General features: G+C 51.9%; 1 protein-coding gene across 2 annotated transcripts in view; it reads left to right on the forward strand.

The window, feature by feature from the left end:
- ABR (ABR activator of RhoGEF and GTPase) overlaps window positions 1–21,085 on the forward strand; it is a 178,573-nt gene that overhangs the window by 70,158 nt on the left and 87,330 nt on the right. For both annotated transcript variants that reach the window (XM_082443417.1, XM_082443418.1), the window contains exon 2: window positions 14,511–14,695. In XM_082443417.1, the coding sequence (XP_082299543.1) occupies window positions 14,511–14,695 (185 nt within the window). The remainder of the gene's footprint in view (window positions 1–14,510; window positions 14,696–21,085) is intronic.

A 21,085-nucleotide genomic window follows, 5' to 3' on the forward strand; every position in this document is an offset into this window, starting at 1 on the left:
CCCCTGCTCTAATTCCCATGAAAGAGTTTCTCTGGTATTGCTCCTTCCCTATGTGCTTTTTTTGAAGTTATATTTTATTCTATTTTTAAAGTTGCGGTAGAATACATATAACATAAAATTTACCATCGTAATCATTTTCAAGTATGCAGTTCAGTGGCATTGAGTGAATTCACATTTTTGGGCAACCATCACCACCATCTACCACCAGAACTCTTTTCATCTTGAAAAACTGAAACTCTGCTCCCATTAAACACTAACTCCCTCTTCTCTCCCCACCCCCAGCCCCTGGCAGCCATCATTCTACTTCCTGTCTCTGTGAATTTGACTACTCTAAGAACGTCATATAAGTGGAGTCATACAGTCTTTTTGTGACTGCTTATTTCACTTAGTGTAATGTCCTCAAGGTTCATCCACATTGTAGCACATGCTAGAATTTCCTTTGTTTTTAGACTGAATATTATTCCATAGTACGTATATGCCACATTTTGTTTATCCATTCATCTATCAATGGACACTGGGGTTGCTTCCACCTTTTGGCTGTTGTGCATAATGCTGCAATGAACATGGGTGTGCCCTGTCTACTTTTGGGCTTACTTCACACATCAGCAATAGGCCATCCTTGGGGCTTGGTCAGGGATGGGCCCACTGACTTGGCCCCAGGAGAGTGGGTGGCTCACCAAGTTGACGGGGAAGGCTCAGTCCTCTGATGTCTGCTTCTACCAAACACTAAGATGTCAGTGCTCCTGGCACCAACCTACTTGCTTGAGAACATTCCGGATTTCCTTCCCCTCTGCCTTCAGAAGAGGGTGCTGGATTCCTGGTTCTCTCATGGACAGGAGGAGGGCAGCGGTGGTTCACCACAAGCCTGGCATGGGTGGCTTAGGAGAAAGTGACTGTCAGGTGTTGGGAAGGGCACGTGGAGCCTCTCTGAGAGTGGGGTAGCCAGGTGACCCCACATGGAGGAGCTGGAGGGCAGGCTGGTAATGCCAGGGAAGCAGCTTAGCCCTGAAATCTCTATGACTGAGCACAAGCAAGGTTTGCTACTTGCTTACCTGGTCCATGGCAAGTAAGGTGGGGCCTCTGCTCCACATGGTCACTCAGGGACCCAACCTAATGGAGACTGCACCATCTGGAACCCAAGGCCTTCAAGGTCACTGCCGCAGGGGAAGAAGGAGAGGGAGAATTGTGCATGAGGGCTGACCAGAGCAGTGGGAGTCAGGGGCGTCAGGGCCTTAAGGAGGTGAGTGTGTCTGTTTGTGTATGTGTGCATATGTGTGTGCTCCTCTGTGTGTGTGTGTGTGTGTGTGTGTGTGCGCACGCGTGCGAGTGGGCAAAGAGAAGAAACGAGCTGGCGGGGGGAACCCCATTGCCCTTCCCCAGCTTAGCCCTTACCTGGCTTTACACCACGCAGAGGAAAGGTGACTTTGGTGTTTAAGGAAGAGGCCATTGACTTGGGGAGTTCCTCTCATCTCCCCTCAGTGGGTGACAAAGCTGGAGCAGGTGAAACCACTGGCACTCTGGAGCTGAGGGGAAGGGAGAAGGACGTGAGTTTTGAGGCACCCTCTTATGGCCCTGGACAATCGTAGAAATTTTTTAAGGTCTAGGGAGACTCTGAGTGGATCGCCAGCAGCTTGAGCTGAATGCCAGCGAGCCGGGCCTCCTGGCAGCAACGGACAGAGGTGCAGGGTGTGTCTGTGGGTGTATGGGTGAGGGTGTATAAGCGTGCGCAGGTTGGGAATGTCTTGGCTGATTCTGCAGGTGAGGGTGGGGAGCCTGGAGCCACCAGGCTCTGGGATTGAAGGGAGCCCCTGATGTAACAGGGGGGGTCATAGATTCTGATCCTGGCTGCCACAAACGTGCAAGGCCCTTTGAGAGTCTTACTGGCCTCTCTGGACCTTGTATTACATGTTTGTTCTCTGAACTGTCCCTGCCTTTTCTCAGCACTAGATTGAGAGTCATTTAATTTTTCACAAATACCCAAAGGACTCATGAAACCATATATGGGAGAGGGGCTCTGAGGCCAGTGATAAATGGGATTGGATCCAAAGGTCATTGTCATAATGGTCCTTTGATTCCTCCTCCTCCATCGCCTCCTGGCTGCTCCCCCTTCGCCCCCTTGGGGGCCCAGCTGCATTTCCCACCAGCAAGCGGGGAGAGGGGAGGAAGAACAGAGCCTTAAGTCAAATCAGTCCAGGATCATTACTTGTTATCAATTCATGACAGTTTGGAGGGGAAGCAGGAGGCAAGTTAAAGCTGTTAACTCTATCAAAGGTTAGAACTCCTATAGGATTTGTCAGTGACCTCCTGGCCCCAGACCCTAAGTAATTGAATTGGCTATTATGGGAAGAGATTAGGGGATTTTTAAGGGATTGTATCAGCCAGTCGGCAGTTATCCAGCATCCTGTGTGAATACTGTGTGTGAATACTGTGCTGAGTGCCACGAATAATATGAAGTAAATAGAAGTGGGCCATCCTGGGACTTCCCTTGTGGCGCAGTGGATAGGACTTTGTGCTCCCAATGCAGGGGGCCCGGGTTCGATCCCTGGTCAGGGAACTAGATCCCATGTGCATGCCACAAGTAAGGAGCCCTCCTGCCACAACTAAGACCTGGTGCAACCAAAAAAAAAAAAAAGAAGAGGGCCATCCTTGCCTTCCAGACTCCTGCCACCTAGTGGGGAAGCCAGAATATACCAAAGGCCAAATGAATATGCACTTGACTTTCTTTGTAGAGGACTTTTATTTTATTTTTTATGTTTTTGGTCTGATTGATTGACCACTATACTGTTTGTGAAATACTCTTCTTGTCTGGCGTCTCTCATTGGTCTTCAAAGCAGCCCCGTGGACTGGGCATGGCAGCTGCATCATCCCATTTTCCAGTGAGGAAGGAGAGGCTGTGTAGAGCTGGGACCAGAACCCAGTTCTGTCTGACTTCTGGCCCGGGCTGCCAATCATTGGCTAGCAGAGGTGGGAGTGCTGAGTCCTGCTTAGGGTCTGTTCCTGTCACTGTGTCTGGTACGTAATAATTTAGGAGATGTTTGTTGAATGACTGTTGCTCATTTACACATGAAGTAAGTTTTCCTCCATTATGGTAAGGTCATCTGGTCATTCTGCACCATTATTCCCATATGTTTGGTGGACATATAACTGCATTTCCTACAGATCAATTAGGAATTTTAGGCCCCTCTGCCGGGTGGGGAATTATGTCAAAGTACAGCAAGCAATAGACTTGATCCAAAGAGCAGGCTTTAAGTTGTGGCTCAGTTGTTTATTAGCCAGGTGGCTGTGGATGAGACCCAGAACCTCTCTGAGCCTCAGTTTTCCCCTGTGTAAAATGGGGGAGTAATATCTACTCTGACAACCTCCCCGGGTTTTGAGAATGAAATGAGATCCTGGCTGTGGCCTTGATTTGTACACTGTAAAACACGGTGCAGATAATAGCGTGTCTCATCCATCTTTCTGAGCCTGGACACGGTGAAGCCGCTCTCCCTTCTCTGCCCGGGGCCGGTTGGCAGGCTCCTCCTCCCTCGCCTGCCTCGTCTGCCCCAGCTACTGATGCCCAAAACCTACGACTCCTTTGTTTCAGGCTTTGGAGTCCTGGCTTTTCCTGGCGTCCACGGCCTCTGCCTCCTTCCCCCGGGAACCTGGAAGTGGAGGATCGGTTCGCGTCTCCATGGCAACCAGAGAGTCCGAGCCGCACCCCCGCGGGGGGCCTGAGTCTGTTCCAAGCCGCGGGGGCGGAGCCAGAACTGAGCGTTCCAGCTACGCGGTAGCACCTCCAGGAACCAGCTACCGGGTCCCCTCTGCCGGGTCTTTTAGTTGCTCTTTTGCGGGGCTAGTGCCCCTGCCCCAGGCCTGCCGGAAGAGCTGGGGGTGAGGGGTAAGCCATCCTGCGGTCCAGGCGACTGCTGCAGGCCGAGTCTGAGGGCTGTTGTGTGAATGGGACAGGGGCTGCCCTCCCTGCCTGCCCACGGTAAAGCCCTGTCTGTGCGCCTCCTTCACCTCTTCACCAGCAAACCTCCCAGTCCTTCAAGGCTTAAGTCAAATCCTGCCTCTTACAAGTAACCTTTCCTGTGCTTCTCATACAGCCTGGCTGATGGCTTCCTGGGGCTCTTTCAGAGTTTAGTTTCATTTGACTTTAGGGGCTGTGACCTCAGGGTCCTTGTCTGAAACTGGTGGTTCTCGGCCTTACAATACATTAGAATCACCTGGGGAGCTTTTAACAGCCCTGCGGCCCCGGCTAACCCACACCAACTCCATATGGATCTCTGGGGTGGGAGCCAGACACCAATCTCCCCAGCGGATTCCAGTGTGCAGGGAAGGTTGGAACTGGTGTCTTGAAGTTCAAAATTTTATTTGTTTGTTTGTTTGTTTGCTTTTGTTTTGGCTGCAGCGTGGGGCTTGTGGGATCTTAGTTCCCAGAGCAGAGACTGAACCTGGGCCCACGGCAGTGAAAGCGCCGAGTCCTAACCACTGGACTGCCAGGGAATTCCCAACTTCAAATTTTAAACACTCCCATGGCCTGTGATGCCTTGCTTGATGCTAAGCCTGCTGAACGTAGGCTGACCGATGAACAGTTGGGTCCACTGATGAAGGAAAGCCTGCTAGAGCCTAGCCCAGTTGTATGTTTCCAAAGCTCTGGTTTGTTTCTTTTTTTGTTGTTGTTTTGTTTTTCAAGGACTAGGAGATCTCTGAGGGCACTTACTGCTCAGGAAGAGGACTGGGGTGGTAATGATAATAGCTACTTGTTTATTTAGCACCTGCCCTGGACCAAGTGCCTTGCATTGCATTTAGTTTTTGATGGGGACCCCACAAAAACCTCATGAGGTATAGGCATTGTGTATTATCCCCATCTTACAGATGAGGAAACTGAGGCTCTGGAAGGTTAAATAGCTTGCCCAAGGTCCCATGGCTCTTAAGTGATAATACTGGGATTGGAACCTGAGTCTAACTCAAAGCCCGTGCCCTTGACCACTGCCCTGTCCTGGCTCCCAGCTCCCTCTTCCATCAGTTGTAGAGCAGGAGGTGCTGAGAAGGAGGTGGCTTGTCCCATGGGAAAGATGCTGGTCCCAGGATGCCTCACCTTGGTGCCATGCCACCGCTGAGGGGCTCCCAATGGGATCTCCGGGGTCAGCTGGGGTCATGGGACCCTGAAAGTGTCCAGCCCTTTCTCCTCTTCCTTCAGCAACCTCTACTGACGACTGTTCTGCCCAGATGCTGTCCAAGTTCTTTAACCCCCAGGATGTTTAATGTCTCACAACCAGCCTGTGACACGGGCATTGTTATTCTGTTTCGAAGATGAGAAACTTGAAGCTTGGGGCGGCCAGAGCCAACCAGCTGACAATCCGCAGAGCAGTCCTCCCGGTTCTGTGGCCCCAAGGCTCTGGACTCTGAGTCTGCCTTGGGGATATTGGCTTCCCCCAGGTTGCTGTGGGAGAAGAGGCCAAGTTTTGTACCCCTGTGTGCCTCTAGCTGTGTGAAGGATATGAGGGTCACTGTGCTGCTTATCAGCCTCAGAACGGACCCACCTGTTGAGAACAGCCAGTGTCCTGGCCCGCTGGGAATGTGTGGGGAGTTAGAGGATCTGGGGGGAAATGGGCAGCTCTGTGCACCTCCCAGGGGAGGCGCCGACATCGGGAAACCACATGTGCACGGTTTCACAGCAGGGTCAGTGCAGGCCTCAATCCAGTGCCTGGCATCCAGTGCCCGGCATCCAGGGGAGGTCTGAGCAGGGGACAGGATCATTTGCTGGGAGCTAGTGACAGGAGTGGCAAGTTGGAAGGACTCTACCCGTGCAGGAGGGACCTCAGCTTCAGCGACACCAGTCTGTTCATCAGTGCCCTGAAAAGAAGGGCGTGGTCCTGCCCTGGGTCTTTGCAGCTCTGTCCCCCTCAGTGGGAATGGCCTCTTCCTGCCCCTCTTCTCTCACTTCTGTCAAGGCACACTCAGACCCTTCGCCAAACGGCCCTCTTCCTCCTCCAGACTTTGACACAGGTTGTTTCTTCCACTCATGGGCCCTGAGAGCAACCTGCCCAGGTGGATTTTTCTCTTTGTACAGGTCCTACACATTATAATGGTTGAAACACAGGTCCCGGAGTCAAGCCTAGCTGGCTAGTCTGTTAAGTGCACTTAACAGCCTTTAAACCTTGGGCAAGTGACTTAACCCCCTATACCTTCACTTCCTCAACTGTAAATGAGAATCACAATGGTGGTACTTAAACTTGGTTTTTAAATTTTTAAAAAACTTTGAGTGCACCAGTGTTAAGCATACAGCTTAATGAACTCTTACGTACGTCTGCTCATGTACCCACCCAGATCAAGATGTAGAACGTTTCCAGTAACCCAGAAAGTTCCCTCATGCCCCTCCCCAGTCAATACCCACTGCCTCCTGCAGCCCACCCCCAGGTAGCCACTACTGTGAACTTCCATCGCTGTTAGTTTTGCCTGTTCTTGAACTTCATAGAAATGGAATCCTACCGTATGTGCTCCTTTGTGTCTGGTTTCTTTTGCTCAACACATTGTAAGATTTATCCATCATATGGTTGCTCTGATGGTGAAATGAAGTAGTGTACAGCCCACAGCCCAGCCCAGTCACAGATGACAGTGAGCATGCTAGGACCACACTGTGAGGTCCTGGAGGGGAGGACGGAGTCTGTGCCCTGTGGCTCTGTCACCACCTGACACAGCGTGTGGCATACAGAGACTTTTGATGCTCTCTGAGGAAGTTTGATGCTGCTTTGGTGGGAAGGATGGTCAGGCCTGAGCTTCCCTCCGCTGTTCTCCTAAGGTTCCCTCCACCCGCACTCCCTCAGTTCTAGGGCAGAAAATGGGTTTATCACCTAATATCAGCCTTTGTACCTCCCCTGCTGGGGGGGGGGCAGGACCGTTCCACACCTGGAACTTATCTTTATCCTGTACCCACAGGTTCTTAGAGTGTCCAAGAGGAGGTTGGAAAGAACCCTCAAACTTCCCTCAGCATCTGTTTTTGGGGGTTGGGATACCAGGATGGATTCTTGACTGTGTCTATCAGTCGTTGGCGATGGACAGTCTCAGGGGAGGGTTGTAAACAGCTTGACACCTGTGTGCCTCCAGCCACCTGGGCGCCCCTTCCCGGCCCCCCACCCGCCCTTGCGCCTCCCAGAGCTGAAGGTGGTAGAAACGAGAGCTGGTCATTTGGGTTTGAACTTACCCCCACTGGCCAACTCTCCACATTGCCCCGAAAGAGCATGTTTGAGGTCTCCATGGTCTGTCACTGGTTGGTTCATATCCTTTCATCTGGCACAGACTCCATCACAGGCTTAGAATAGGTAACCCTACATTCACATGTGGTTCCAATCCGAGCGATTCCTAGGCGATCTGGAGGTCACAGGATTCTGCCTGCATTGTAACTCGACAGAGGAACATACGCATCCAGCATCCATTGGGAGAAATTATCTAAAGTTAGAGATGGTCGGCAACGATGTGTGGCTGGCAAGAGCCCACTGCAGGAAATGGTCCAGATCAACCGTCTTCCCTGGGTCCTACCTAACTCTTAGCTCAGCTCACAAGGCCCTTGGTGTGCTGGTCTGTGCCCACTTCTCCAGTGCAATCTGCCCCTCACCCCCCTGCTCACTCAGTGTTCCAGCCAGGCTGGGCTATTTATAGTCCCCTAAGGCACTTTGTGCCTTTGCCAAGCCTCTTCTCATTGCCTGGAACTCTGCTCCTGTCCCCCATCTGCCTGGCAAGCACCCACACATCTCTCAAGATTCGATTAATTATATTAATGATAGCAGCTAAGATTTATTGGGTGCTTACTATGTGCTAAGTGCCTTCCATGCGTTATCCAGCTTAATCCTCGCAGTAGCCCTGTGCACTCCATCTCTTTGTCATCCTCTTTCACGGCCACTGGTTTAACCAATATCCATTTGTAAGTGGCTGCCTTGTACCAGCCACTCCTCTGAGCACAGAAGAGTGGGATGTGATTCAGCCTGGATTGGAACCTAAACTGTGCGACCCCAGGGTCCTTGCTCTTAGCCACAGTGATAAACCACCTTCCTTGGAGTATCACCCGAGCCCATCCAGCCATCCTCTCACCCACACTGTTTCCTGCTCCCTCCTCTTTGCCTTGCCTGTGAGGTACTTCTGTCATAGCATCTAGGATGTTTTCATGCTTATTGGACTGCCTTCCTCTACTGGGCTGTAAGGATTTCAGTTAGGAATGTGTTCATTTTAAGTGGCAGAAAATCCAACATATAGGGGCTTATAGTTCCCATTTAGCAAGAAATGAGGTAGGCTGTTTCTAGCGTGGCTCAGTAGCTCAGGAACATCAGGGAAATGTCTGCGTTCTTTCTTGATCATTTCCTCATGGCAGCAGCATGGCCACTGTAGCTCTGGTTATCACATCTGAGTTCAAGGTATAAAGTCCCTTTTTAATTATCAAAGCAAAGGCCTTGCCAGAGGCCTACACTTACATCTCATTGACCAAAAACTATGTCAAATGGCAACTCCTAGTTGTAAGAGAGGCAGAGGAAGTGGGTATTTTGCCAGAGACTGGGTTCATTGCCACCTCATATAAAACCAGCATAAGGTAAGCAGGGAAGGAGAGAAGATAGATATTGAGTAGGAGACAAGCAGCGTCTGCTAGTAACCTAGAGAGCAGAGATCATGTATTAATTGCTCCCAAATTCTCAGAATCTGAATGCTTTAGAATTATTTTGTATTGTTGCCTTGCAGGCAACATACAGACATATGCACATACAGACATTTTTTTCAAACGTAATATACTGTACATACCATTATTAATTTCTTTTGCACTTAATAAGATGATGTAAATCATCCAGATAATTTTTAATGACTACATAGTAGTCCATCTTGGAGAAGTACCATAATTTACCCAAGTCCCTATAATTAATCATTCAGCTTGTTTTTAATATTTCACAAGCATAAACAGCCCTGTGATGAATAACCTTGTAACTTTATTTTTATGTACATTTATAATTAATTTCTTAGGACACAGTCTTAGAGTATGCTGGGTTAAAAGCTGTACCAACTGTTAAAGCTTTTGATACCAAGTTGACTCCAGAAAAGTTGTGCCAGTTCTACATACCCTCCAAGAGATTCTGAGAGTGCCTGTTCTCTTACAAGCTTGGGTATTTTCCGTGCTGATTTGATAGGAAAATTGCAAAAGATAGAGGTTTGCATTTTCTTTGATTACAGGTGAGGTTAACATTTAACATATATATGTTATATATATATTTTATATATATATATATACACGCACACATTGGGCAATTCTCTTTTTAATTTTCTATTCATTTCTCTAACTCATTTAGAAAGTTGAGGTATTCGTCTTTTTCTCATTGGATTGCAAAAGTGCTTTATATATTCAGGAGGCAAGGAGGTTCATAGGAGAAGGGTGGAACTGAGCTGTATTTGAAAGCTAAATAGGACTTCGCTGGGTGGTCAAAGGGTGAGGAGAGTGTTCTAGGTATAGGAACAGCATGTGCAAAGGTCCAGAGGTGGGAAACTGTGTGTTTGGGGACTGTGTTAATTTCATAGGGCTGCCATTAAAAAAAATCATCACAGGGAGGCTCAAGAGGGAGGGGATATGGGGATATATGTATACATATAGCTGATTCACTAACACAACATTGTAAAGCAATTATATACTCCAATAAAGATATTTTTAAAAATCAAAGTAAAAATAAAAAATCATCACAGGGACTTCTCTGGTGGTCCGGTGGTTAAGACTCCGTGCTTCCACTGCAGGGGGCATGGGTTCTATCCCTGGTCAGGGAACTAAGATCCCAGAAGCTGCGTGGCCAAAAAAACACCCAAAATTTATTTTCTCACAGTCTGGAGGCCAGAGTCCAAAATCAAGGTGCCGGCAGAGCCATGCACCCTGCCAAGGCACTAGGGGGAGAATCCTTGCATTGCCTCTTGCAACTTCTGGTGGCTCCAGACATTCCTTGGCTTTTGGCCAGATAACTCGGATCTCTGCCTCCATCTTCACATGGCCTTCTTCTGTGTGTCTGTGTCTTCTCCCTTTCTGTTTCCTATAAAGATATGTCATCAGATTTGGGTCCTACTCAATTAAAGCAGGATCATCTCATCTAGAGATCCTCAACTTAATTACATCTACAAGGACCTTTTTCCTAAATAAGGTCACATTTATGGGTACCAAGGTTAGGATTTGGACATATATATTTGGGGGCTACTATTCAGACCCTTTCAGGGACCTACCTAGAAGATGTCTGATATTACAAGGCAGCAGAATATGATTCTGTAAAGAAAGAGTCAGGTGCTGACTATGAAAGGCCTTGAGCCAGGGAGTTTGAAGTGAATGGGGAACTGTTGAATTTTGAACAGTGGGGAAACGCGATCAGATTTGCAGTCTGGCAGTCACGGGGAGAGAGTGTTGGAATTGTCCTTGTAAGAGTTGGTGAGGGTGGGAAGGTGGATGGGGAGTGGGGATATTTCAGGGTGTAGGAGATGAGCAGGAAGAGGGAGGAATCTGGCATGACTCCTAGGTTTCCAACTTGAGTGATCTGGCAGATTAACTTCAGGAAAAGCTTGGGTTTGAAGTTCCTGGGGGTGGAGTTGTCCAGGAAACAATCAAAGAGATGGGTCTGCAGCCCAGACCTCTCCCTAGAATATAAATAAAATTTGGGAGAGGGAGTAAAGTAGAGGTGACAGAAACCCGGAGAACACCAATTTTTCCCCGTCATTTTATTATGAAAAATTTCAAACATACCGAAAAGTTTAAAGAATTGTATAGTGAACAGCCATGTACCCACCATCTGGAGTCTGTAATTATCATTTTTCTCCACTTGCTTTATCACACATCTGGCCACCCCTCTGAATATCATCAACCCATCTTGTTTTTTATGTACGTCAGAGTAAGTTGCAGACATCAGTACATTTCACTTCGACACTTAAACGTGCATGTCATTAACTAGAGTTAAATATTTAGTGAAATGCACAAATCTTTGATGCAGTGTACTATTTGATGAAGTCAATGAACACATCCGCCTGTGTACCCCAAATCCCTGTCAAGATACAGAACATTTCCATCACCCTAGAAAATTCCCTGTGCTCCTTACAGTCAACTCCTGTCCCTACCTGACCCCCAGAAGCAACCACAATTTTCATTTTTTTTCCAAGAGTAAAATAAATTTGTCTGTTCTAGAACTTCATATAAATGGAGCCATACAGGATGTGTTCTTTTGTGTCTGGCTTCTTTCACTTAGCATAATGCCTGTAAGAGTCATTTCTGTGTGTCTCAGTATTTTGTCCCTTTTATTGCTGAGCAGTATTCTATTGTAAGGATGTATAGGGAATACCAATTTTTAAGGGGTGGGCAGGGAAAGAGGATTCCACCAAGGAGACTAGAAGGAACAGTGAAGACCGTAGGAAAAGCACCCAGATAGAATGTCAAGGAAAACCATCTGGATCAGTTATAATTAGGTTTGACTGCATATAACATAAAAACTAAATAACAGTGACTTAAATAACATAGGCATTTTTCTTCTCTCATGTAAAAGAAGTCCAGAGGTAGACATTCCTGGGGTGGTATGTTGGCTCACTGTGCCATCACGGGCCCAGGCTCCTAGCTTTGTGCTCAGCTATATTCAGCACTGGCTTCTATCCTCAAGGTCCCCTCATGGCTCAGTATGGCTGCTGGAGCTCCAGCTCTCCTATCTGCTTTCCAAACTGGCAACAGAAGGAGGAAGCATGGAGAGAGGGAAAAAATACCTTCCAGCGAAAACAATCTCAGCAACTTTCTTCAAAGTTCCACACATATCCACTCAACATCTCATTGGCCAGAACTTCATCACATGGCCCACACCACTAGGAAAAGTAGCCTTTTAGCTAGCCACGGAGCACACTGCCACTCCAAAGATAGTGAGATTTCTGTTACTAGGAGGGGAAATGGATATTGGCTGTCAGCAGCCTCCTCTGCCTTTTCTCTTTTGACACCTGGTGGCCAAGCCATGGTCCACTCAGCCTTCCTGTCTGTGGACCTACACAGACTGAAGGCTGTGCTTGGCAGATTTCCACCCTCCTGAGTCCCCAGGGCTCCTTCTTTCTCAAAGGGTTGGTTTCTCTGTCTTTTCTGTATCCCTTTTCCTGGTAGGATTCTCTGGGGTCTCTGGCTGGTTTCCTGGGCTGTCAGGGTCTCCAGGAGGTTGGAATGAAAGGGACAGTATCCAGGAACATTTGCAGAGAGCTCTGAGGGCACTCTCCTCCATGCTCGGGCGCCCCGCTGTTGTGGCTGGCACCCCTCTCTCCCCTCCTTGGTCAGCCTCCCCTGACGAGGGCTGTAGAAGGACATTTCCCTAGAAGATTAGCGAGATTCAGAGGGGGAAAGATGGCATTTGGAGACAGACTTGGATTCAGATCCTTTCTGTGCAAATCTCTCTGAGACTCAGTGACTCTGTCTGTGAACTGGGGATCGTGAGAGCAGCCTCTCCGATGTGGCTAGGTTGAGATGTGGGTCCAGGGGCACCACTCTGATAAGGATGAATTGGGCACACGTGGCGGAAGGCTGGCAGAGACCTTCCCGCCCTGCTGTGACCCAGGCAGCTGCAGACTGTGCGGTAGAGTCAAGCCTCACTGCTTTCCCTGTGGTCCCGTCTACCCTTGCCCTTGGGAAATATCTTGAGAGTGAAGGCTCTGGTCCTGTGACCCCTGGGAATTGGTCAGTGTACAGGAGAATCAGCGGGGCCTGCTGGAATCTGAACGGATGGCCAGGCCAGTGTTCACCACACCTCACACCCCCCGCTTGACTCCAGGCACTAACAGGGCAGCCTGGAGCCTCCTGGAGGAGAGACCGCAGGTTACCGTGGTGTTTCATTCCCTCCTTGTGCTTCTCCAAAGGGAGTAGGTCTCACCAAACAGCCGGGCTCCCTCACGGTGCCAGACTCGGGCAGCCCGGACGCTGTAGTTCCTCTTCCTTCCTCCCGCCCCCTGGAGATAGCAGAGTCGGCTCACCCCCACCTGCTCCTGAGACAGAAGCCCTGTGTCCTCCCGGCAGTGGGTCCTGTTTCCCCCGTGCCTGGCACACACACATCCCAGTGTCTGGATTGCTAGGTCCTGTGGTTCTTCACGTGCACGCCTGTCCTGGGGAAAAAAATAATAGCTCACGTCCCTGACAGCTTAATGGGCCGTCAGCACAGGACTGGAGAGGAAGTCGGCAGAACAGGTGCAGCGAGGCTGGGGGGCGCTCTCGGCTGCCAAAGGGGCAGATTGGACTGAGTGTGGCCGTGGCCGGGCGCCCTGGTGACCCGTTGACACCATTCTCAGGCTGCCGGCTGCCCCGGGGGCTGGTGTGTTGTGACAGAGGAGGAGGAGCCAGGGCCCTGCTGAGAACTTGGCTCAAGCCTCAGACCTGAGAGGGACAGTGCATTCCTCTGCCCATTCACTCACTCCACACACGTTCCCAAGATCCTGACCCACGTGGGCCGTGGCTGCTGGGCACACAGCGATGGCTGTCACCCAGTTCCGCGCCAGGTGCTCAGGGATGAATGGGCAGGATCGCTGGGGGCACTAGAGGGCCACGCACTGTAGTTCTGAGCTGGGACGCCAGGGGGGACACTGCGGAGGAAGTGATATCTGAGCAGATGATGGGACAGACCCAGCCAGGGGTGGAGGTGGGGGAGGGTCCCTCACACAGCTGTAGGAGAGACCCCCACTGGTGGGGTGTGATGGGGGCCTTTCTGAGATGCTGCCTTGCGCCCCCATGGACCCGGCCTGCTGTCCAGGGAGGGGGTGTCTGGGCGGGGGCTCTGGCCCCTGAGTGGTGCTGGCAGCGCCGATGGGGTTAACAGCAGCTTGACTTCCCTGTGGCTGTTTCTTACCTCCTTTTCCCAAGGAATCCTACATTGAAATTACAGAAATAAGTGCCGGCTTTTGAGAAGTCTGCTGTGCAACTGCGTCCCTGCCAGGCCCGGGCTGCCTTCTCGCCCATGCTCTGCCAGCCTTGGGCTCTGACCTGTGCGGAGCCTTGTTCGAGGGGTGAGGGCTGCCTCGGGTGCCGTTCCTCAGCCCCCACCCCGAACCCTGCTCTGCCCCCCCATCCAGGGATGGGGCTCAGTGTACAAATGGTACCCAAAGAGGAGGAGCTCAGGAAGTGACATCGCTCGGGCCCGCCCGCACCTCCTTATTCCCTATAAAAAGCAAAATGGTGACTCAGAGAGGAGAGTTGGAAGCGTCCTGCCTCCTGCTCCCACTGTTAATTTTTAGACTCGGAATTAGGCAGGAGGCAAAGGAAACAGCAGCTCAGAATACGCGACTGACATGCTATTAAGCGGGTGGCAACTGCGGAGCCGCTCCCCCTCGACTCCCAGTGGCCCCTGAACCGCAGCTCCTGGTGCCTGCTGGCGCTTCGGGACGCGCAGCCCTGCCCGGGCTGGGCGTGGATGGTGGGGCCCGGGGCATGGCAGCCGGGGACCGCCGCTGGCGCCCACTGCGCTACCAATCCCTGGCAGCCCTCGTGGAGGACTCTCAGTGGCCTTTCTTGTTCCTTGTCTCAGACTTCAGCTACGGGGCAGACGACTACGACGGAGAGGGGAATGAAGAGCAGAAGGGGCCCCCGGAGGGCTCGGAGACCATGCCGTACATCGATGAGTCGCCCACCATGTCGCCCCAGCTCAGTGCCCGGAACCAGGGCGGCGGGGACAGCATCTCCCCCACCCCACCGGAGGGGCTGGCACCTGGGGTAGGTACACCTGCTTTTCCTTCCGGGTTTGGGAAGAGGGGGCTTTTGGGGAGGCGGGTAGGCAGGCATGGGTGTCGTGGGCCAGGCTCTGCTTGGGGCGCTACTGGGGTGCAGGACTCGGGAAATCTGGGCTTGCTCTTGGTGCCCTCATCATCTCATTCCGGTCCTGGGCCTCTCAGAGTAGCCCCCGCCCCCCCCCCCACCCCCCGCTGCTCTCTCTGCCACTGCTGCACCTACCCCTGCCTCTTCTACCAGCCATCTGCTCCCCCTGCCTCCTGGACACCTCACTTCCTCTTTCAGCTTTCTCTCTCTGGGCCCGGGCTGGGCAGTGGCTGCACATGTGAGTTGTGGGCTATAAATGCACAGGTGCCGGCTCAGCAAACCAAGGCTGGCCTCGGTGCCGGCAGCGGGGGGAGTGAGCAGCTTCTGTAGCATTCCCTGAGGACCAAGGGCCCCGTCCAGCCCTCCTCTGTTGACTCTGGAAGGGAATGAGCCGTAATGGTGTGCACCTCTCCTCTTGTCCACCGATGAGAGCTCTGCTCCAAAGAGAAGCATTTTACAAGCAATACTGAGGATGTGCTCTGAGACAGGCGGAGGGGTAGAGATGCGAGGAGGTTTGCAATCCTTGTAATTAATGCTGTTCCTGGGCCCAGAGACCAGCTCTGTCCGTGCTCAGTTTGTGCGAGTGTGTCTGAGACACAAGAGCAAGTGAGACAGAGGGATTCCTGGGGGCTATTTTTCAGAAATTAGGAAGAATCAAAGAATCAAATTTCTTCTCTGGCGGGGGGTGGGGGGGGGGCTTGGATTGCTTGGTCCTGCTTGGTAGGGGGCTTGTCCAGGTGTGTTTTGTAGGGGGATCCCCTTTCTTCCCTCTAATACCCTCGAGGAGCAGTCACTGAGTTGCTGCGAGATACTTGTTTCCCTCCTGCAGGGCCCAGCACACCCCCACTCCAGCCAGGGGGCTGCCTGGACCCTACCATTTCTTGCGAACCCCCTGCTTCCTTCCCTCCCAGCCTCCTTGTCCACCCTCCACCCCTGCGTAGAGCTCTCACCCCCTCTTCACACAGCAGGGTGGCTGTTATAGCCTTTGGCAACAAGGGCCTTGGCAACCGGCTTCCCACTTGGGAGAAGCCACATTGTTGCCGTGGCAACAGAGGCCTAGGCAGAGCTTATCAGCTGCCAGGCAGTGCAAGTTTGGGAAGGGATGGTGGGGGCAGGTGGGAGGTGGAAGTGATGGGCAAGGGCGTTGATCAGGTTCAGGCCCCCCACAGCTGACATTCTGGGGTATTGTCCTGTCGTCCTAAGGAAGGGTGGCAGGTGAGAGACAGCCATCTTGGACCTGCGGGGCAGGATTCTTGCTACTGATGGAGGAGAGGGTGCTCTGGGACCTGAACTGACTCTAACCAGGGGAAGCAAAGTGACAGCTCTTGCTTCCCGTCTCTGCCTTTAGGTCTCTGACCACAACAGGGCTTAGAGACATCCCCCTCCCATCCCGGAGACTCAGCTATTACCCCTGTGAGCTGCTGCAGAAAGATTCACCAGGAATCCTGGCTGAGAGTTGAGAACGTGTGGCCAGATTAGAGCCACTTGCTGAAGAGAAAAGCCATTTATTTCCCTTTCTCCTCTCTGCCTTCCTCCTTGCTTCCTGTCCTGTCGCCTTCCCTTGTCACATGACCACCTTGCTGGAGTGCTTGTCCATCGACTTTCAGATTCCCTGGTGAAAGGTACTCAGGTGCTTTCTCTAGTGAAACGGGTCACAGGCATAACAGGGAGATGCCCCCACCTGGAGCTCTGAGGCTTCAGGGCAGGGACTTCCTTTACTACGATGCTGCCCATTTTGCTTGGCGACTCACAAGGGAAGAGCTTGGTTTGAGGACTTTGAAATCCAAGAGATGCTACAGTGACAACTGGTCAAAGTGCTTGGGAACCCCAGGATTAATTTTTGCACCATTGGCTAGAAATTATACAAGGTAGGGGTGGGGAGCATTAATCCAGCTTGGAGATCCTAGCGAAGATTCCAGCCCAGTGTACCCCCTGCCTGCCTACCTTCCCTCCTGAGTTGCATTTCTGCCCTCTCTGCTGTGTCACTGGCCCCACCTAGTGGACTCAGCAAGTATTGCTGTGTACATTGAGGTGCTGGAGAGAGTTGACACACCTCTTCCTGAGTACTTGGGGGCTGTTTCAGTTTAAAAAAAAAAAAAAAAGGAGAGAAAAAGAAAGCCAAGGTTTCTGCTACTTGGCTCTGCTCATTTGACCAGGCAGGTCCCCTCCCTGCCAGGCTTCCTGTTGGGGCGTTGGGAACCAAGGGGACTTTTGGACCAAATCAGATGATTGTTCTAGATATTCAGATATCTGGCCTCTGGCAGCCGGACATTCCACACCCAAATGTGCATGCAACTTGTTCCTGGAAGCCCAAGGTTTGGTCTTTATATTAGGGTTCTCCAGAGAAACAGAACCATTAGGATACAGAGAGAGAAGGATTGATTTATTATAAGGAATTGGTTCACTAGATTATGGAGGCTGAGAGGTCCCAAGATCTGCAGTCAGCAAGCTGGAGACCCGGGAGAACTGATGGTATAGTTAGTTCCAGTCTGAGTCCAAAGGCTGGAGAATCAGGAGAGTTGATGGTGTAAGCTCTAGTCCGTATTGAGTCCAAAGGCAGGAGAAGACCTATGTCCCAGCTCAAAGACAGGCAGAGAGAGTGAATTCTCCCTTATTTCGCCTTTTTGTTCTATCCAGACCTTCAACTGATTAGATGAGGCCCACCCACACTGGGAAAGCAACCTGCTTTACTCAGTCAACTGATTCAAGTGTTAATCTCATCCAGAAACACCCTCACAGACACACCCAGAATAATGGGTGGCCAAACGTCTAGGTATCTGTGGCCTTGTCAGGTTGATGCATAAAACTAGCCCTCACGGTCTTACTCTCCCAGCAGCTCAGAGAATGGAAGGGACATGAGCTTTGCATAGATGAACATGTGCTGCTCTCTAGTTGTGGGACTCTGGATCAGTGTCATAACCCCTCTGAGCCTCATTTTCCTCATCTCTAAATAGGACTAACCACCTGAAGGGTTGTTGAGAGGACGGACTGGGATAGCTCAGGTGAGGCCTGCAGCGCTGGGCCTGGCTCACTGTGGGTCCTTGGTCCTTGGCGCCCAGGGCGCACGAGACTCTCCTCACCAGCCTTTAGAGGGGTGGGGAGCCCAGAGCACTGCGAGGACCCGGTCTAATGAATATTTGCTGGACGACAACTGAATCTGCTTTTGCAACCTCCTTTCTGGGGTCAGATCTGTCCTCCCAGGTGTGGTAGCCCAGATGAAACCAGGTCTCCGGTGTTGCAGGACAAATGTTCTTCACTCCCCAGAACGCCCTGCAGCCTCACTCTGCTCTCGCCTTAGATGTGCCCCAGTGTGCAGCCCAGCGAGGTATCAGGGTGAAAGCTGAAGCCCCGCCCTGCAGACCCTCACTCTCCCCAAGCCCAGGCTGAGTACAGCTCCCTCCGGTGGCTCAGTTCAGCAGAGAGGGCCTGCTTTCACCCTGGGAAGGACGGGCGGGACTCTCCATCTCACTGACAAGCGGGGCACACGTTCCCCTGCCAGGACTGTGGTCATTCAGAAAAGCGTGTGCCCCACAAGCTATGGACTTGTCTGACTCCCCTCTTGGGAGGCGCCGTGAAAAGGGGCCACAAGGCAGAGAGAAGATCTGGTTGTCGTCTCAGTGCCACCACTTTCTAGCTGTGTGACCTGAGGGATTTCACTCATCTGAGCTCTAGTTTGCTCATCTGTAAAGTGAAGAAACTGAGAATTTCCTCCCTCCTGACCTCACACAGCTGTCGGGAGGCTTCTGTGAGATGGTGCCAGGCAGGTGCTTTGTAAATTGTAAAGTCTGTACATGTTAGTACTGCACTAACTGCTGAATTGAGGAGTTTAGTCTCCAGACGGCAGGATAATTTAAAGAAAGGTGGGGGGAGTTGAGATGATCACCACTGTCAGCCTTCTCATCTTCCCCCCTTCCCCCGCACAACCCCCCCTTCCTCACAGCTACTTAGACTCGCCCTGAGCCTTTTACATGGGGAACCAGAGTTATACTTAAACTTGGTCTTTCTTTTATTCTTTCCTTTTTTTTTTTTTGGCCGCGCCTGCATGTGGGATCTTAGTTCCCTGACCAGGGATTGAACCCGTGCCTCCTGCATTGGAAGAGCGGAGTCTTAACCACTGGACTGCCAGGAAATCCCTAAACTTGGGTCTTTCTGACGCTGCAGTCTGTGTGGTGCTCCCAGGTCCCCTCAGACACCACCTCCCTTGTGAAGGTTTTCCAGCCCATGGCTGAGCCCTCCGCTGTCTGGGGACCGTGCACAGTTACTCGTGGGGCACGTCTGCCCTGCGAGATCCGGAGCCCTGATCCCCAATTATCTCTGGGACCCCCGTCAGCAGCTCCCGGGCACCTAGGGATATTCACCCGGTGTTTATGGAATTGAATCAAGTAGCACTGGATTGGCCAGGGAGCAGGGAGGGAGGGCAGATACAGTCTCAGGGGATGAAGCTAGGACGAATTGCTGCCCCCTCTTCCCTTCCTGGTCCCTTCTGAAGCCTTGGGGTTTGGGATCTGAGGTTGGAGGACAAGGAAGTCGCTTCTAGGTGAAAGGAGAAGCCACGTGGCGAGCCGGGAACATCTGAGGTGGTGTCCCAGTCTGCTCTCTTTGGATGGCGTTCGAGGCCTGGGTTGGGTGGGTTGGCGGCTGCCCTTTATCTTTACGCCTCTCAGGAGTTTCCAGCTGCAGGTAAAACCAGAGACATCTCTCCTCAGGTTGCCGACCTCCTGCCTCAGCAGCCTGGCTCCCCATGGCCCCCTTTCTGGATCTTTGGTCCCCACTCCAAAGAGGAGGAGCTTGCCTGGCTCCCCCTACGTGCCAGGTGCTGTGCCAGGTGCCCACGGGCTTCATCGCCACCTATGCCTGCAACCACTGCGAGAGCCCCCCATTTTGTAGATGAAGAAGCTATGGCTCAGGGGGTTCCTTGGCTTGTGTGAGTTGAGGGGGATGTAAATAGGAAGTAGGGAGACGGTGCCCTGGTTGTGGTCCTCGGCCCCTCCGTGGCTGGTGCTCCCTGGCCTCTCTGGCCCATCGCACCCCCTTCACACATGGCTGGGATCTGGGCTTCCCTGGCTGGCCACACCCAGCCGACCTGGGGCATCCCTGTAATGCTCACAGCCTGTCTGGGATCGCCCTCTCCCTGCTACTGTGCTGTGCGTTTCACATTGGCCAGTAAGGCGACTTCCAGAGCAACATGTATTCGGTGAAGGTTTGCTCATCTCCTGCAGGTCCCAGGGACAGTGGATAGGAGAGTGAGCCAGACCCAGTCTCTGTCCTTGAGGCTCGGGAGTCTTTGGGGGTGGGGCAGGGAGGCCAACCGACCCGCCTAATCACACCAAGAGGTGTGAAATTGCCCCTGAGAACGCCTTCAGTTTGAGACGTTTGGCCACACAGGTGAGCCGCCAGGGGGCAGAGGCTGGATGGCCCCCTGGGCTCTGGGTTCTGCCAGGGTGCAGAAGGGCAGGGAGTATCCCAGCAGCAGGCTGGCTCTTACCCAGACTCTCTTTTCCATCCTCCTCACCTAGTTCCTCCACTAGTGGGTGCTAGCACTTTCTTTCCACGATGATACTCTGATGATGCTCTTGTGGACCTTCCTCCCACAGGGTTATGGGCTGGTTGCTTCTATCTGGAAAGCCACACAGACACCCCCCCCCCCAACCCTCCTGCCTGTGTGGCAGAAAGAAGAGAAAGAAGAGAAACGCTTCCATAGCACTTACTAAATGCCGGGCACTGTTGTAGCACTTTATAAATACTAACTCATATAGTCCTCACCACACCTTGGGAAGTAGGCACCATTACTGCCCCATTTTACAGATGTGAAAACTAAGGTGCAAAGAGGTGACATAACCCACCTGAGGTCCCACAGCTGGTCAGTGGTGGGTGCTCACCACCGCTGTTCTCTGCCACCTCTCCAGAACAGGAACCTTAGTGCCCTCGCCTTACGTCTTTCTGGCTCTGTGACTTTGGATAACCTGTAGAGTCCTGGTCCCCTCAGCTGTAAATAAGGATAAATACATCCTATCTGGAAGGGCTGCTGGGAGGACCGAGTGACACAGTGACTGTGAAAACGCACAGTCTGCACCACAAGGAGGACCAGCTCCTGAGGTGATAGTTGACTTTGAATCTCTCCTGGGATGTGAACCCGTTTCTCTATGGGCCCCCAGCTCTGGCTGCCCTCGGGCCTTCCCATCCCCACTCTAGTCCTGGCAGAGGTGGCTCAGCTCCCACTGGCATTCCTGCTGGGCAGAGGTGCCTTTGGAGGGTGTCACCGTGGATGACCAGTTTCCTTAGGTACCA

The sequence above is a fragment of the Balaenoptera physalus genome (genome assembly GCF_965194825.1).
Source record: "Balaenoptera physalus genome assembly, chromosome: 20".
In the NCBI taxonomy this organism is placed as follows: Eukaryota; Metazoa; Chordata; class Mammalia; order Artiodactyla; family Balaenopteridae; genus Balaenoptera; species Balaenoptera physalus.